The 17,889-nt window shown below is 52.7% G+C and overlaps 4 protein-coding genes across 4 annotated transcripts; 2 read left to right on the forward strand and 2 right to left on the reverse strand.

Annotated features, from left to right (window-relative positions):
* Positions 1-469: 469 nt before the first annotated feature.
* Positions 470-3,358, forward strand: AYO20_09958 (hypothetical protein; the record flags this gene model as incomplete). Its single annotated transcript, XM_022648225.1, has 7 exons — positions 470-587; positions 647-701; positions 746-1,034; positions 1,082-1,393; positions 1,446-1,492; positions 1,560-1,829; positions 1,879-3,358. 7 exons carry the CDS (start codon positions 470-472, stop codon positions 3,356-3,358), a joined length of 2,571 nt encoding a protein of 856 aa, XP_022495820.1.
* Positions 3,359-4,118: 760 nt separating this feature from the next.
* AYO20_09959 (hypothetical protein) lies at positions 4,119-12,768 on the reverse strand (the record flags this gene model as incomplete). Its single annotated transcript, XM_022648226.1, has 8 exons — positions 4,119-5,079; positions 5,160-5,184; positions 5,244-5,565; positions 5,651-5,976; positions 7,550-7,723; positions 7,794-11,655; positions 11,711-12,205; positions 12,259-12,768. 8 exons carry the CDS (start codon positions 12,766-12,768, stop codon positions 4,119-4,121), a joined length of 6,675 nt encoding a protein of 2,224 aa, XP_022495821.1.
* Positions 12,769-14,030: 1,262 nt separating this feature from the next.
* Positions 14,031-14,451, forward strand: AYO20_09960 (peptidyl-prolyl cis-trans isomerase PIN4; the record flags this gene model as incomplete). Its single annotated transcript, XM_022648227.1, has 2 exons — positions 14,031-14,174; positions 14,269-14,451. 2 exons carry the CDS (start codon positions 14,031-14,033, stop codon positions 14,449-14,451), a joined length of 327 nt encoding a protein of 108 aa, XP_022495822.1.
* A 474-nt stretch (positions 14,452-14,925) lies between these two features.
* AYO20_09961 (hypothetical protein) lies at positions 14,926-16,122 on the reverse strand (the record flags this gene model as incomplete). Its single annotated transcript, XM_022648228.1, has 1 exon — positions 14,926-16,122. One exon carries the CDS (start codon positions 16,120-16,122, stop codon positions 14,926-14,928), a length of 1,197 nt encoding a protein of 398 aa, XP_022495823.1.
* Positions 16,123-17,889: the final 1,767 nt, after the last annotated feature.

Below are 17,889 nucleotides of genomic sequence, written 5' to 3' on the forward strand. Positions count from 1 at the left end.
GTGCTTCTGATGGAATTGTCCTGCTCGTCGAGTCTCGGGGGGAGAGGGCCACGTACAGATTGGTTTCGAGGATGAGGTTGCTAGATGAGATGGGATGAAGCAAACAGAGATGCAACTGTTGTGCGGGGAATTTTGTTGTGTGCAGCTGCCAGATTTTCCTTGGCGGATTTGACTCGTTTGGAACGCACTAAGGTTCTCAATGCGGTCATCGATCACGTTGGTCCTTCTTGCGCAGTTCCACCAGGTTCTCTCACTTCACTCCTCCTCATCCTCTCTATCCACGCCGATCCTGGCCTGCGACAGGATTGATGCTGGATCGCTACTCCGTAATCCCCCATCCAGTCAAGCTAGTCTCATCTCGCGAAGTCTTTCTTTCTATCCATACCCGAGCCACGTCGAGTGACAAGTACCTGGTTCAGCGTATCTCATAGTTCCATTTGTGACGTCTGCTTCTTTACTTGCTGAGGAAATGTCTACACTTCCGTCTTCTAGTGTTCGCCGTGTCGGCAGTGCCTGGGGTAGTTCCTCCAAACCAAGTCCTGCCGGAATGCTCATCCACAAAAACCAGAAGGGCAAAATTCTGGGGAGTGGGTTCAAAATCGTCCATGGTACTTGATTCGTCTGTGGTTATACTAGCCTTCTGCAGGGGAGAAGATATATCCTAACCACGAGATTGTGATTGGTCGTGACAACGATCGCTGGTAAGGACCAAGACCTACCTATTGGACAGCCACTCACCCAATAGTCAATATGTGCTCAACGATCCCTACATCTCGAAGCGGCACCTAAGAGTCTATACCGTGGTCTACGAGAATGACGAGCCTTGCGAAATTGACACACTGGTCTATGCGGAAGACCTATCCCAGAATGGTACCTATTGGAATGGATCTCTCATCGGAAAAGGCAATGGGGGCTTCCTTCTGAGTGACAATGATGTCTTGCGACTGAGCCGCCAAACATACCTCATCTTCACGGCCACCTCCAGTGGAGCGTCAAAAGAGAACTTTGATCATGCACAGGAGGCTGAGATGGCAGTACGGTGACAGGTACACCTTTCCGAAGCGCACACTGACAAACACAGAAATTCGGCAAAGACTACGTTCTCACCGACAGGCTTCTCGGCGCAGGCACCTTTGGTCGAGTATACATGGCCATTGAACAGATGGCTCGGCGCCAGGTTGCATGCAAGGTTGTTGACCTACGGAAACTCGGCCCTCGACCGCTGCTCCAGTTTGGACGGCCAGAGGAACCCGCTCCAGCTGAAGAAGTCGATAGCGTAGCCCAAAGACGCAAGCTCAAAGCATGGGTCGACCAGCGAAAAAGAGAGAACGCCTTGGAGAGAAAGATATGCGCATACTATCGTGAGGTGGAAATCCTTACCTCGATTAGCCACGTAATGTCCCCTCTCGAGACATTTTGGAAGTGACTGATTTTGAGCTGTGCAGCCGAACATTGTCGGCATCGAAAAGGTGTACATTACAGACAATACCATGTAAGGAGATCAACAATGCACATTGTTTCAGCTGACTTTGCAGATACATCATGCAAGATCTCGTTAGCGCCGGCGACCTATTTTCCTACATCGAGCTGAGGAATGGGAAGCTGCTTGAAGTTGAGGCGGCTGTGATCGTTCGACAAATCTTGGTGGCCTTGCGTTTTCTTCACAACAAAAACATCGTTCATCGAGATATCAAACCCGACAATGTTCTCATGTCGAGCCAGGCCGCGGGATGTCGAGTCATATTGACGGATTTTGGTGCAGCTCGGAGAATTGAGAGCAAGCTGCACCGAATGTCGTCCATTATAGGAACACACGAATACGCAGCGCCGTGGGTGTTGATGCAATACTTCCCGTTTAATCTGCTGACCCTCTTCTAGCGAGATACTGGGATATGCGCGAAGCAACCTGGAGCCCGAGAGACCGGGTTATACTCGATCTGTGGACATGTGGGCGGTTGGCTGTGTCTCGGTCGTGTTGCTCACAGGAGGTCTGGCTTTCTCCGATCCTCTTACAAACACGTATTCGGAAAAGCTGGCCCGGGATTGTAACCTGAAATTTCTTCACCAGTCAACAGAATGGCAGGCGGTGAGACAACGGCCGAGGGAGTTCGTTGAGCGGCTCTTGGTGCTTGATGAGGACGCCCGAATGACAGCAGAAGATGCTCTCGCCCATTCTTGGTTCTCCAATGAAGTACACAAGAACGACTTTGGGAATTTGTATCAACGCACAATCAGGGACTGGCGACCGCGAACGCCAAAGTTTCCAGTGGTTGAGTTTCGGGACAGCGGGTCTATTCGGAAGTTGCTGAGCTCATTAGGTCTTCGAGATGCGACCAAGCGCAGCAGTTCCAGACCACCGTCTCCAATCGAGCCGCCTTACAAGCCTTTTCCGAGAAATATGCATCTTGGGCTATGGCCAAGAAGAGATCCAGACGAAAGACTGTCGGAGGAAGTATTATCTGCCATTAAGAAATGGTCACCACGATCCGCAGAGTCGTTGCGCATGCGAGCGGGAAGCAAATCTTCAAGGGCTACGCTGCCGACATCACAGTCCTCGGATCCAGGAACGATGAGTGTCTCCAGGAAACCTAGAGCTGCTTCAGAGCCTCCTCGAAACAGACTCACGTATCAGTCACAGCAGAAGCCGACTGATGCCGACTTAGAAAGCTGTCAGAGAGCTTTCATTAGCAAGGAATCCAAGGGGTTCACCCCAGCTCGCTCTGGGATCAACGAGTCGTTTTCGAGAACAGCTACCTCGAAAGATCGTCAAAACCCGGAGGGCGCGCGTTCGAGGTTCCCCTTTTCTACGATATCGAGTTCACCTGAGCCTGCTATCCAGGACGGCCTTTCTGGCTCTCGTTTCAAATCCTTTGGCGAGCTCAGCACAAACAACGTGATATCTGAGTTTGTTATCCCGAGAAACCTTGGCAATATGTTAAGTGACAATCAGAGCTCGATCAACATCAAAAGTAACGACGGCTCAAATCCGGCTTGCGACATCACAACGACGCCACGTAAACAAGGCAAGCTCAAACGCCGCGTGTCTACAACACAGGCAACCGTAAAGGCCTCGAAAAAGAAGAAGCGCCGCCGTGGATCCATCTTCGAGCTCGCCGAAGACAGCGACACGGAAGACACGTCAGGGCCGCCCGGCCTGAGCAGTCGAAGGTCGATCTTCGACCTAGCCAATGATGATGGCGAAAACGATAATCAAGGCCGTCCGAGAGTCGATCGCGGCAGTCCTCGTGCGCAGAGACTGCCTCTGCTCGTCCATCGGCCGAAGAAACCAGCCTCAGCTTCAGCCTCGGCGGAAGTCCCTCCTCCGCCATATGCATCAAAGCTCTATCTCCCGCGCTAAAGGAAGAGAGGACGACATACATTATCCGCCGAAGTGACGAGCAACACTTGAAAAAAAAAAAAGAGGAGCGCAATCGACTGGAACACGGGGTCGATGCTGTATATGGATTTCTGAGACTATCATCGAGTTTTGCGACATCTGACCAGGCACGTAGGTGAATTTGGGGCGAAAAAATGAATGAATGGGTGACGCACACATGGACGATCAGGCAGTATGGGCGAATGGCAAATGGCAAATGGCAAATGGTGAACTCAACAGCCCTCGCGTCCACCACTCCGTGCCACAGGCATACAAGGGCTTTGTCCATTTCACAATGCCCCAATGATGAAGACGTTCAATCAAAGAGAAAAGCGTACCTAGGACTAGGTCCAGGCCGGCTGACTAGAATACAGACAGACTGACAGACACTTAAGTACCCCCATCTATGGCCATGAGCACATTGATATATGAATCACCATATATTCACAAGTGTAATCATAATCATAGTCCCATGCCATGATGGCCCATGTCATGTCATTCAATACATGTGGCCAAGACAGAAGACAGAAGACAGAAGCTGCAGAGACATTATCTATCCAATCCATCCATGTGTCTAACACTAGGTATCTAGGATTATCCAATGAGTGTAAATTGGTCGAATGCGGATTTTTATGACACGACAATTCTAACGCCGGCCAGTTCTGGCCAAATCTGGCCGATTCTGGACAATACCTTAGTACACCTACCTACCTCCCTACCTGGCTAGGTACAGCCTCGAGTTTTATGCGATCTTGCCCACATCGTCGACGGGCACCGTTTCATTGCTTTCCCCACCGAGCGAATTCGTCATGGCGTGCTTCTCATCCTTTTTGTCCTTCGCATCAACGTCGCCAGCCACCACCCTGTCAGGTGTCAATCCCTTGTCGTCGTCACCTCCACCGGCGACGGCGGCGGCGTCAATGGCATTGACAATGCCCGGGGTCTGGGGTCCCGTAAAGTTCTTGCGCCCGTCAAAGAGCCAGGTGACGACGCTGACGAGGCCGATGACGCCAAAGGCCGCGCTGCAGTAGTTCATGTTGCTGGCGGTGACGGGGCCGACCTGGGGGAAGTTGAAGTCGATGCCCGCAAAGACCAGGAACAGCAGGCCCGCTAGGTTCATGTAGGGCGACCATCGGCCGAGGGTGTAGACGCCGCCGCGGATGGTGGTCGCGGCCGGGTTGGCGCGTGTGACGAGTGACCACAGCCGCACGAACAGCGGCGCTGCGTACGAGAGGTAGAAGCCAAAGGTTGCGATGGAGATGACGGTCGAGAACCCTTCGAAGGAGGCGTAGTAGATGCTGTTCAGCCCAGCTTGCAGCACACCACACAGCAGCACGCTGTACACAGGGACTTGGGACCTCTTGTTCACGCGGGCCCACAGCTTGCTAAAGGGCAGGCCGTGGTCGCGTGAAAATGCCCAGAGTGCCCGCGACCCCTCAGCCATCAGCGAGTTGGAGCAGATGAGCATGATGACGGTGATCATGGAGGCGAGTGCTGTCGCCCCTCCAGTGCTGCCTGTGCTGTCGAAGAAGATTTGGATCAGCGGCACCCCTGTCGGTGTTGTTGCCGTAGCGTCGAGATCGCCAATACAGAAGAAGGCCGAAATCAGGAACACGAACCCGGTCACAGCACCTAGATATACTGAGAGGATGATGGCTTGGGGTGCTTCTTTTGCCGGGTTGAGCATTTCCTCGATCATGTGGCTGGGAAAGAGAGCACAATGATTAGCTTCCAGAGACGTACAGCGTATTTGACGCATTACCAAGGGCATTTCAGTCCTTACCTAGGAGCATCGTAGCAGCACATGCCTGTCTGGGTGGTTAGAAGATGGAGAAAATAGCAAAAGACACCCTAATCCACGACGTACCAAACAATGTCTGTAAAAGACCAATCATGACAGCCATTCCGCCCGACGAGAAACCGGTCTGGTTCTGAAAATCGGAAAACACAAAGCTGGCAGACTGTTTGTGATCGTTGGCGGCCAGGATGGTGATGATGACGACAAAAAAGCTGAGAATGTTCCACGCCACGGCAAAGGTAGAGATCTGATTGAGCCAGCGCGAGAGGTAGACGTTCGAGAGGGCGGCGAGTGTTGCTATCAGGTAGGTTACCAGCACGGTATGCCAACGCTCGATGGTGTAGGATGGATTGTTAAGATTGGCCATTCCAAGGATGAAGTTTGCGCCGAGCTGTTGGAATACGTCGAGGAGACAGTTAGTAAGTCAGGGGTTTTGTGGGAATGACGGATTGACGCGAGACCACAGAGAGGCTCACAAAGTTGTTGACAGCGCCCATGGCCACGATGCCCGTACACATGAACCACCCCGTGACAAAAGCGGCACCACGGGCGTATTTGGGCGGAGCGAGGATAGCCACCCAGCTGTACTGGCCGCCAGCAGTGGGATAGGCAGAGCACATTTCGGCAAACGAATAGGCGACGGTCAGGGAGAGCAGACAAATGCCCACCCACGACCAGACCATGACGGGAGGACCGCCAGCGACGATGCCCACGATCAAAGTACCTCCCAGGGCGGTCCAGCAGGTCACGATGGAAAAGCTGAATCCCACCATGCCCAGAAGGGAGAATGAGCGTTTGAGTTCTTTTGCCAGAAGGTCAGCAACGAGGCTTCGTCATGTGAGAGGGTTGCATGCCTTGCTCATAGCCCAGCTGTGCCAGTTGGGTTTCAGTTGCAATAGTCGAGTCAAAAGGTCCATCCTTGGTACTGCCCACCAAAGACGACAGGCGGCGAGGAGCCATGCTGCGGTAGGTGAATGCGTATAGGCACCTGTCAACTGGAGGCTATCGCGGTAGAAGAAAGGAAAAGGACAAGAAAGGCACGGACGATAGCAGAGGAGGAGGATCTGAGCGGCAGTGGACACTGATACTTATATCTATCATACTTGTTAGCTATCCCATGGCAATTGATTTGATGGATACTGAATCATTTCTGTATATAAGAGATCCTCCAACAAATAAGCTTCATGAGCTTATCTATTCGACGAGCGCCGGGCCGTCGTAGGGCGTCGCAAGGGGGTTATCAAGGACGTATGTGGCTGGCAGAGACTCGGACGGATCGGATTGTGGGTGGGAAATAATTAATGGGGAAGATGGTCCAATGTTGTGCGCAGGCGATGTGAAGGGAGAGACCACGGGCAGAGTGACATTGCACCAAGTAAAATGGCGGGGGGTGCATGATTGAGCGAGATGAACCCTCATTCTCGTCCTCACCATCACCATCACCATCAGCCACCCTCAACTATTCCTCACTACCTCCTCCTAGGTATGAGCACAAGTAATTACTGGACATCCTGGACATACTCGTATCTTTCATCTGCGGATTCCTTCCCCTTGACGGGGGGCCTTGCGGTTCCTGGCACTCTCTCCTCCACTTTCCCATCCTCCATCACAGTCGCTATCATCACAACCCCATCGCCTCCGTGGAGCCTCGACGCGGACATGACCACCTGGTCCTAGAGGTTGATCTCAAGACAATCCACCTGTATCTCATACTTAGCAACCTATCTTCCAAAAAGCCCAGGGCCACCAGGGCCGCAGACAGGCGTCCTTGTCCGAACGCCTCCACTCGCCAGCAATATACAAACTACTCGTATCCGCATTCTCGTCGGCGACGACCTCCGAAGCCACACAGTCAGAGAGTTCGATTAAACCATGGAAAATAGGAGGAGTCAAGATTGTCAAACCCTCTTTTTTCTTCTGAATGATAAATTGATAATGAATCTTTTTGCTTGGCCAACCCAACACATTGACATGTCGAAAAGGTGCTGCTGATACCCGAATACCACCCGTGAGAGCATGAGCCTCACGCCTCACCCACAGCAAACACCCTCGTCTCGCTCTCCCTCGTCCTGCCATGCAAGGTTCTTCCACCCCCAAAGCCGGGATGGGTCTGAGCCCCAGTCCGCTTCATCATCCCGTAACCTCGTACGGCCTTCGAATGTTGCAAACAGTATCCCATAATCGTACATTGGGCGCCATCAAACGCCAAAAAATTCACTCCCGATACCCTGCTTCTCTGCCCAATTCTATCTCAAAACCCCGGTAGACCCGGGTCCCTTTGTCTTTGATATTAATATCCCTTGTGTCTCTTTTTGGTGCTGCGTCTTCCATGAAACGTTCCAAATCGCCCCTGATGGTTCATGTCCCGCTCATACCCAGATCCCCTTCAGCATCGACAATTGCAAGTCTCTGTTTGGCCGTTTTGGCTTTCTTGCTCACACCGCGTCCACCACGCGGCCCGCGCTTTGGTCCAGCCGTCGTCTCGGGCGCACTTACTGGCGTTGCTGCGCCGGATGGTTTCGCCGAAGCATCTTCGAAATGTCCTTCGCCTGGAGGGGAAACACGGTCAGCCAAAGCCAATGACAAGAGAACAACGTTAGACGGGGAAAAAGCACTCACCCTCATGATACATGTCATCCAAACTCATCTCGCCCTTTCGCTTGCGTGAAGCGGCGGCTGCTGCTGCCTTCTTGCTTCGCTTCTTCGTGTTCTCTTCGTCAGGTTTCTCGGCAATCTCCTTCTCTTTTTGCTCAATAAGAGCCGCTTGGTCGTCGTCGGCAAGCCACATGGCAATATCCTTGGTCCTATTTTCACGTCGATCACGAGTATTGAAGTCCACACCAGCCCCGTCTCCGCCGGTGATGACGACACGTTGGACTTCCTCTTTCTGCATCGCCCGCTTGCGGATTCGTTCTTCGATCGTGCCTCGAGTGATGAGTCGATAGACAGTAACCTGCTTCGTCTGACCAAGTCGATGCGCTCGGTCCATGGCTTGCGAGTCGATCGTGGGATTCCAGTCTGAGTCGTAGAAGATGACGGTGTCGGCAGAGGTCAGATTGATACCGAGACCACCAGCACGTGTCGACAACAGGAAGATGAAGATCTCGGGCCGCGTTTGGAAGTCGTGCACCGTATCTCGCCGGTCTTCCAGTTTGGTACTACCATCCAGTCGACAATACTTGTAGTTGCGGTACGTAAGGTATTCTTCCATCAAATCAATCATACGCGTCATCTGGAAGTACAAGAGCACACGGTGGCCGCCCATCTTGAGTTCTCGGAGTAGCTGATCCAGTTTCGCCAGCTTGCCCGAATCTGTAACAAATCGCCGCATCGATGGCACCGAGATGTTGGTGTACCTGGCCTTCGCAGATTCCGGCGCCGGGAGCATGTTGGAGATGGGGAAATTGGCAGGATCCACGTCACGCTCAAGCAACTTCTCCTCGAGTGAAGCTTCCAGTGGGTACAGAGTGCTGCGGATATCCATGTTGAAAAAGGTCAACTGTCGCTCAGAGATGGAGGATTGATCGAAGCAGCTGATCTCAATCGGTGGAGCCAACGCTTTTGGCCGGGCCGCTGGCTCGAGCACTGAGACTCCATGTTCTGCAAGGGTATCCGTGGAGACATTGCAAAGTCGTGCGAGGTTCGAGTTGGGGTCCAGTTCCATCAGTGCCCGACGCGGTTGGTTTTCTACAATGTTGAACATGGCATGGACTGGCGGCCCGTCGGGTCCGTCTTCGGAATCTTGGAAGATGTGTAAGCCCCGTCCGTGCTGTTTCTTGAGCTTTATCGCACGCTCAAAAAGTCCCGATTCGCCATGAAATGAGGCTTCGCCGGCCGAGGTGTCGACAAATCGCAGGAATGAGAAAGCCCCGTCTTCCTCCGCCGAGTTTTTGATGTGCTCAGGAGTCCAGATCCTCAACAAGCCCCCAAGTCCCTTGGTCTTGAAGCCAGCGCGTCGGAACCCAGCGTACGGATTGCCAGGTCCAGCAACGTCAATTCTTCCGACATCATTACAAAGCACTCGAGGCAGATAGTATTGAATCTGGTTGCGAACTGAATAGCCAACCTGCACAAATGACCCCTCACGGACGAATGAGGCAGTCTCGGCATAATACGACATCGAGAAGGGGGACGTCGTGTCTGCTCGTTCGAACAAATCCGGGTGGTTGCAAACTTTGCGGAACTGCATGACCAAGTTCATCAGTGTGGCAGTATCTTCATCGCCGCCCAGCGCCGCCTTCTCGATAAGGTCCATGATGCTGATCTTGCTACGCAAATTCGAATAGTATGCTCGTTGTCGGTAGGTGAGCTCGCAGAAGACATCCTTCTCAACCTTGTCGCCAAGTTCCTTCTGCACGTGGGCCTTGACACGTCGCAACATGAACGGCTTGAGAATCATATGCAGACGCTTGAGTTGGTCCTGGTTCAGTTTGGTATTGCTCTGCGCGTGACTTTCAATATCCTTGGAGAACCAGTCGCTGAACTCGTCATGAGAGTCGAACAGCGTGGGCATGATGAAGTGGAGTAGAGCCCACAACTCCTGCATGTTATTCTGTATAGGCGTGCCGGTCAGCAAAAGTCGGTTGCGGCACTGGAAAGCGAGCAGTGTCTTCCATCTCGAACTGCTCGACGACTTGATTGCTTGCGCCTCGTCCAGAATCATGTACTGCCATCTGATCTTCTGGAAATATTGAGCATCTTGAACGACAAGTTGATATGAAGTAACGAGAACATGGAACTCGGAGTCTTTCGTGTAGGTAATGTGCTTCCGGTCCCAGAACTTTCGCAGAATCTTGCGGTCTTTTGCACTGCCCCAATATGGAAGAACCTTGATGGCCGGCACAAATCTGGTAATTTCTTGTTGCCAGTTGTGTAGCGTCGAGGCGGGAGCAATGACCAAGAACGGTCCCCAGATGTTGTGCTGTTCTGCAAGGTAGCCCATGACCGAGATGGATTGCACGGTTTTGCCGAGACCCATCTCGTCTGCCAGGATGCCGTTGATACCTTGCTCATAAAGGTTAACTAGCCAATTGAGGCCCTTGAGCTGGTACTCCTTGAGTTGCGCTTGTAACATCTTGGGCTGGGAGACCTGGACATCGCCAGCCATGGTGGGGTTCTGGAAGTTCATCTCACTCGAATCAAAGGCATCCATCGGGTCTTGCGCGTTGAAGTTGCGGGCTTTGTCCTGTGCATCTTGCAATGCGCTTGCAGCGTTGGCCGCCGCGGCTTTTCTCAGCTCCGACTCGTCCTCGGCGTCGAAATCGAGGTCTTCAAAGTTTGTGACCTTGTGATTTCCGTGCTCATTAGACAGTGACAAGTCGTCCATCCCACGGTCCCGATCTGCGGCAGGTACCCTCTTCTCCACAGCCCCGGCAACTTCGGCATCGTCTGTAGCTCTTTCGATTTCGTCGGTTTTGATCTTTCGCCCGATGAAGTGTGAGTAGATCTCGGTTTGCGAGATAAGGAAGTTGAGCTTTCGCTTCTGTCTGTTGGCCTCACGATCCGCCTCAGCTTTCTTTGCGTCTTCAATCTCCTTCCTCTCGGCCAGACGGCGTAGATCTCGCTCTTCTCGCTCATTGCGTTTCCAGAAGGACATCATCTCCCGCATGACACGTTTCGCTCGTGCTTGTGTATCCTTCATACTCTTGTTGGTGCGTTCCTGCCATTTGCGCGCTTGTTTGCTCGCGAGGATGGCAGTTTTGCGGAGATTTTCGCTTCTGGTAGCAAGAGATACTTGCTTGATGCGATATACTTTGGGAATATCTTTCCTGGCCAAGTCTCTCCAGATTTGCTCGTAGATTTGAATGTACCCTTTCGATTCATAGTTGACTGTCTGGGGTGGAGGGCTGGCGGGGGGTTCTTGGACTTTGGACTTTTTGGACTTTCCTGATGGAGCGGGAGTTGATTCTTCCTTGGGTGCAATCTGGATCAAGGCATCTTTTTCCATTGCCGCGTAAGCCGCCTCTGCTGCATCTTTCTCGGCTTGCTTCTTTTCCTTGGACTTCTTCAAACGAGCGGAGGGAGCACCGGGGTCCTTCTTGCTTCGCTTCTTGGGAGGTTCTCCAGGTTCGGGCGTGGCGAGCTGGAAGGACGAGGTAACACCACCTTCGTAGTTGGGGGCTGGTGCTGGGACTTCCATGTCTTCTTGAGGGGGAACACCCTCGAGCAATTCGGTGGTTTGTTTGATGCGGGCCTGGGATTTCTCTGCTTGTCTCAGATACTTCTGCGCCTCTTCTTGATCTTCGGCCTCTCGAGCGCGCTGTTCGAGCTCCTCAAGTCTCTCCTTCTCGTTGCGAATCTGCTGTTCACGACGGCGTTTGCGCTGCATATCTTTCTTTCTCTCCTTTTCGCTCTGGTGATCTTTGTCTGCAATTTCTTTGGCGGCGACAGGCTCAAAGCGTTCACGGAAGCGTTGTGTGGCAATGAGTGCTTGTTTGTCCATGGACCGGATGAAAGATTCTAAAAGATAGCCGCGACGACGCTATGAGGGAGGTCAGCCGGACTGTTGTGTTGGGTGCGGTAGATGAATCACTTACCTTCCGCTTGTGCTGTTCACCTTCGTAGACATCTGCAGCTCTCTTCCTGCTTCTCTGTTTGTACCGTTCCTTGTATTCGGACCAAGCCGCATCCTCGGCGTCACTGAAAACAGTCTCATCAATAACGGCAAGGGCCTTCAGTATCTTGTCGGCCTCCCCCTCTGTGAGTATCTTTCGTGGCCGTGGTGGAGCAAGGTATTTCTTAGGAGGGACTACTGCTTCCGCCTTCGATTGTGATTTGGTGTGGCCATTCCCCAAAGGCTGACCTGGACTAAGATCTAGCATTTTCGTCGCAGGTACTTTTTCAGGCACAATCTTGCTTTCTACCACGGGCAATGATATCGGCACTGGCGCCGGCGCTGACGGTGGTGGTGGCGGCGGTGTCGCTGGTCGCGCTGGCGGCAGCTTTGCTTCAGCCATTTTAGGGGAGGGCTCATTGTTTGAAGGACCAAGAATGCTCGCAAAGGACATTGGGTTGCTCGCTCTGTCAGGCTTCTATGGGACAAAGTCAGTATTTCATTGGGGTGGCAGCGCATTTGAAAACTCACATCTTTCGACTGCGGCCGCGAATCTGAAGAAGAAATGTCTCCAGGTCTTCCATTGGTGAGGCTATGGTGATCCCTCAAAGGAGACTGCAGCGCCGAACTCGGGGGCCCAGCTGGATGCGCGTGCGAAGGATTGACATCGTATGCTGACGGCATACTGGGATGAACCAGATGTCCAGAGTACGATCTCTGAAGCGCAAACGGTGGACTTGATGTCAGAGGTTGATACTGCGGTCCTGCGCCTATCGAGGGAGGAAGAGGAGGAGGTGGTGGCGGCGGTGGTAGGGCGCTCGCCGAAGGCAAGGGTGATGCCAACGTGGGCCGGGTGTGATGCGGGCTATGGACCAGCGACGCAGGAGGAAATGGAGGCGGAGTTTGGATGAGGTGTTGAGGAGGTATCTGGAACGGCTCGTGGACGAAAAAAGGGCGGTTCGGGTGAGTTGGTGAATACGGTGGTGGGTATTGGTTCGACTGCGTCGGCGAACGAACCGCGTAAGGCGTCGATCCAGACATTGTGAAATCTTTTTACCTGGTTGACCAACTAAACGTCGTGGATCTTGTTGGGTCTACCGTTGGTGTGGTGGTCCTACTGGCATGGAAGTCGCTATCTCGGTGTTTATCTATTGCCTTTGCCCAGTCTCCATTGCCAAATCGTGGCACGGCGCTGCAAGCAGGTGGGAGGCACTCTTTTGTTCGCCAACGACAATGATCGCGATGAGGATGGGTTGGGGTGGATGAGACGAGGGTCGATCCACTCCGTTTGGGTTTCCCTTCAAGGGCGTTCGGCTGGCACAGTCAGGTCGTGTCACCGGATTCGGAATCATTCAAGGGGCTGGCGACATAATTGTTCAGCTGGGGGGCAAATGGAAATGTATTTCAGCGTCGCGCAATTGGGGAAAGGCGATGGGATGGTGATGAGAAGGGAGGGAGGATTAAAGGAGATGAAGGTTGGTGGCGATGAAGAGGATGCTGGGTCATGATCAATCGCAGTTGGTGGCAGCCGTGGGTGCGCAGTCCCAAAAGCCCAAGCTCATGCCGGATGTCTGGAATCACCATTTTCCTCGAAAAGCGCGAATCCCGGCCGGCGTTAAAGAAACCTCAAAGGGCCATCACGTGACGACTCTGTATATACGCAGCAAGTGGTATAGCAATTTTCCTATCTATGGGATGCGGGCCCTCTGCGATACTGCATATCGCACATAAATGTGTTTCCCTTCATATCCAGAGCCATTTCGCTCGGTGCGTTGGAGGGTTTTTGCTTGTGCTGAGGCTGGTATGAGTGGTGCGCAGGGTGGCCGCTGGAAGCGAGGAGAATGACGGGCACCTGCTGAGGTTTGCTTGCTGGCTGATCCACAAGGCACCTTTTCTGACTTTTTTGTCAAAGGGGGAACAAGAAGGACCACGGCCAGGTGGTAGTGCCAAAACGCCCACCCCCGGGAACGAGACTGGCACGAACTGGGGCTGACGAGGGAGCGAGCGTCATTTGCGCTGTGCCCGCCAAGATCTTATCCGACGCGAGATCCAAAAAGGAAATTTAGGGGCTCTAATCGCGTTTGTACTCTATTTTCCGTTCTTGGGTTTCCTTATCAATAAATCACGCGGCTACGACAATACCCTATTTGGGCCAGCCAACTTTTGCTGGTGCGTCACCTCAAAGTCGAGTTTCAATAGCAGCCCTGGCATTTTATTTCAGGACGCAATTTGATACCACTTCGTTGCAAGTGCTTCTACAATAACTATCCCTGCTCAAAAGGCACTTTTCCGAGGAAGGTCCAATGGCACCAAAGGGCAAAGATTCCGGCAAATCGTCCTCTGGCGGTGCCAAAGGCAAGGGCAAAGGCAAAGACGATGATGGCCCAGCAGCCAGTGGAAGTGGGAAGCTGAAAGCGGCTCAATCCATCAACGTCAGACACATTTTGGTAGGTTGGTTCCAGTATTGGGCAGAAAGGGTGGTATATCCAGCCACTCCTGTCAGTCAAACACTCCCTTTTAACCCCTCTGGTTCCCCGACAGTGTGAAAAGCATTCCAAGAAAGAGGAAGCCCTGGCAAAGTTGCGCGAAGGTGTCAAATTCGATGAGGTAGCAAGGGAGTTCTCAGAGGATAAGGCCCGACAAGGTACGGAGTTTGCGACTTATCGTCACCCTTTTCTTTGGCAGGTCCTCTGCGTCAGCCAGTCACTGAATTCTTCAAAATAACTGGGGCTGACATGGCACATTCGTTATCAATCTGTACTGTACAGGCGGATCACTGGGCTGGAAAACCAGAGGCAGCCTGCATGGGGACTTTGAAAAAGTGGCCTACGAATTAGAACCCTCCACAACAGCAAATCCAAAATGTGAGTCTGATTTCTTATCTCGTTCACTGAGACTGGTTACAAGGACCGTGTTGTTCCTTTTCTGGTATCTAGCTGTACAACAAAGGAACTGAGCCACAGAATGAGCGTTCCTAAGCGATTCCGACAACCCCTCTGAGGTGAAAAAAAGAGTAGATCTGCGCGCGATAAAAGAAGTGGTGCCAATGCTACATTCCAAAATGACCGTTCAACCCCTTTGGATACCCCTTGCTAATCATCCTCACCACAGATAGCGAGGTCAAAACAAGCCATGGCTACCACATCATAATGGTGGAAGGGCGAAAATGAGTGAGGTAGCTAGAATTGAAATTGGTCGTTAGGGCATCAGTGGACTGGCGACGGTGACATCGGCAAGCACATCCAGGGCGATGTGGTCGAGATGATGCTTTCTCTTTCTTGGAGATACGTTGCCAGGGAGCACCATGACATCTATGATTGGCATTCTGGGGTTGAGGATTTCGGGAGGGGTTCGAGTAGCTCTTGAAGGGATGTCCTGGTTGGACTTTGCAGAGTTGGATGGACTTGGTCGATCTTGGGGTGGAGTAATTCGAGAAGCCTGGTGGATGGAGATCTGTGCTACCTGCTCAGAGGCAGCCCTCTCTTTGAGTCGCTCGCCCATGTCTAATGTCAAGAAGCCACTTGATCTTGGCTCTTCTTGTGGTGGTGAGAGGCGTTGGGGCAGGTTGACAAAGGGACCAGGACGGGGGATTTCAGCGACCAGGTTGAGGATTCCACTCGAACGAGGTTCCTCTGGCTCTGGTGCGGGAGCAGGCGCGGTCCCATTGGGCGACAATGCCCTCGATGAAGGCGTACGCACCGAACCTCCGTCGATGCTCGAAGAGACTCGTCTAAAGTTGTCCGGGTCAGACGAGACATAGCCATTCTGCAAAGGTTGGTCCTGGGTGTTATTGCGACCCACGCGTCGCCTCTTGAAGCGAAAATCTTCGAGCTCCTCCACCCTCTTCTCCATTGACATGGTGGCATCGTCAACGGCCACGACGCGGTCTCTGAGGCGGACGTGCTCGTCATAGTTGCCGTCCACTCGATCTTCAATGTCGACGATGCGTCGACGCATTTCCTTTTCGCTTTGGTAAAAGGGTGCTAACGCCTCACGCAAGATGCGAATCTCTCTTTCCCACATCTGTCTTTCTCTCTGTAAAGCAGAATCCCGATTACTGCGTTCATTCTGAATGGTTTCCTCCATACGCTTGACCTTATCAAAGACGACGTTTATCTTATCAAGAACAGCATTGAGTGTATCCGTATGTTTTTCATTGTTGTTTTCGCGGTGGACATGGTAGCAGGCTTGATGGCCACATTCACAGATGTTGCCAGGCGCGCTCCGGTTTAGGTGGAAGGACTGGCACGAACATTGTTGGTTCTGTGCCGAAGGGTGCAACAGGAGATATCGACATTCTCCGGTCGGAAGGGGACGGGCGCTTTCAGCGCTCAACCGGAGAGGACGATCGTGAGCAAAGGGTGGGGGTAACGGCAACGCGTTCGAGCCAAACATCGAGGCGAGACCAGCGGTACCGGCGCCCGGGATTCGATCAACGACTCCGGAAGAAAGAAATGGAATCTATGCAATGCATATGAAGATGTCGCTAAGGTCCAAGAGGCTTGTGTGTAAGGGTAATGACCCCCTCCCCCTCCGAAGAGGGTGATATCACCGGCTGTGTGATATCTCTATATGCAATCTTGAGTCGAGAATGGGACTGTTGAGCCTGGCCACGGGTCAGCATCCATGACAATTCATGCTGGTCTCGTCCGAGAACCAAAGGTACGGTGAGCGACCGCGGATAAGGGTGACATACGCAGCTGTTTTGGGGGAGGTGGGTGTTACCACGGCGCAAAGCTCTTTCTCAAAGAACTCCAGCTGAACGTGTACCACAGATAAGTGCTCATTGTACCGGGGATAGCGACGAGAGATCAGAGAGGGAGAGGAGGAGGAGGGAAGGAAGCAAAAATTTCGAGAAAAAGAGGAAGAGTGAGAGAGAGAGAGAGGGAGAGAGAGCCTGAGAGGACTGGCACGCAATATCCAACTCTGATGGTTCAGGAGAAGTTTATCAGCTGGGTGGATGGGTATTTTGGATGGAGGAGCGACGCAAGGTCGTTATCTGCACAGAAGCTGAGGTGCAGGACCGATAGTACCGTGTGCGTCTCGGTTCAATCGAGGAGCGTCTGCCGACAGGACAGAGTCAGGGAGGCATGTGCCTGCGTGCTGTCAGGCAAATGGACCTTGATCACTTGGTTGAGGACAGGAGGACCGAATCAGAGGGCGGATAGCAATCGGGGATGTCAGGAAACGGCAAAATGCAGGTAGAATTGACATGGATCGGAAGAGGCTTGGGGGAGGGGGGGCTTGTGGCTAGCCTCCAAGGATGCCCGACGATGTTGGTTCTTCTTCGCTGATGTGCGACACAAGCGATCGTTTCTGGATGGGCTGGCTGGCTGGTTGGCAAGGCGGGTTTCTTGCTGATGCGCGCTGCATTTCTACCGAAGATTGTGGTGTAAAGTACGAGGGAGGAATGATAAGGATAAGGCTAGTGAGGCTTGCTTTATTCGCAATGGGAAGCAACTTTGGCTGGATTCCCCGTTCTCATCACAGGCATTCGCTCGCGGCAAGGCGGAACGGAACAACGTGGGATCCCGCCGAACGAAGGTTGGGAGTTGGTCTCTTCTTTTTTTTGGACTCCATGTCGCTCAACCCCCACCGCCGCACCCTGGTCCTGGTCGCCCAAGGTTCCCTTTTTTTCCCTCTCATATCATCATCGGAACCGGGTCTAAGGTAACTTGGCCATGAGCAATGAGCAGAATAAATACGTGGTGAAGCAAAAAGGGCCCCACCCCACCCGTCGACGGAGTGAGAGAGATAGCAGCAGTACCAGCAGTGCCCAGCAGGAACCCACCCACCCAGTCGATCCCAGCGACAAGGTACCAGTTACAAAACTCAAAGAGGAGGAGCAGTGGTGGTGGGAGTGTTGGTGATACGAAACCACAGTCCCTTGCTTGGATCCCTATGAGTACAGGACCTACCTGCAGCCATCCTCGAAGTGGGGTTTATCCACCCTTGCGATTTGAGATCCTGGTGGTGCAGAGGAACGGAGTACTCGTCCTTCCGGACATACCTCTCCCTTACGAGTCGATGATATTTGTTGCCACGAATGGCTGCAAGGAGTGAGATAGGAGAAAGACGGAAGTTGCCAGTGGCGCAATCCTCACAGTCCAATACAATAGGGTTATCTTGATTTTCACATGGAAATTTCAAGGGAAAAGAAAA

Source organism: Fonsecaea nubica, assembly GCF_001646965.1.
Source record: "Fonsecaea nubica strain CBS 269.64 chromosome Unknown Scaff99, whole genome shotgun sequence".
NCBI classification, from domain to species: domain Eukaryota; kingdom Fungi; phylum Ascomycota; class Eurotiomycetes; order Chaetothyriales; family Herpotrichiellaceae; genus Fonsecaea; species Fonsecaea nubica.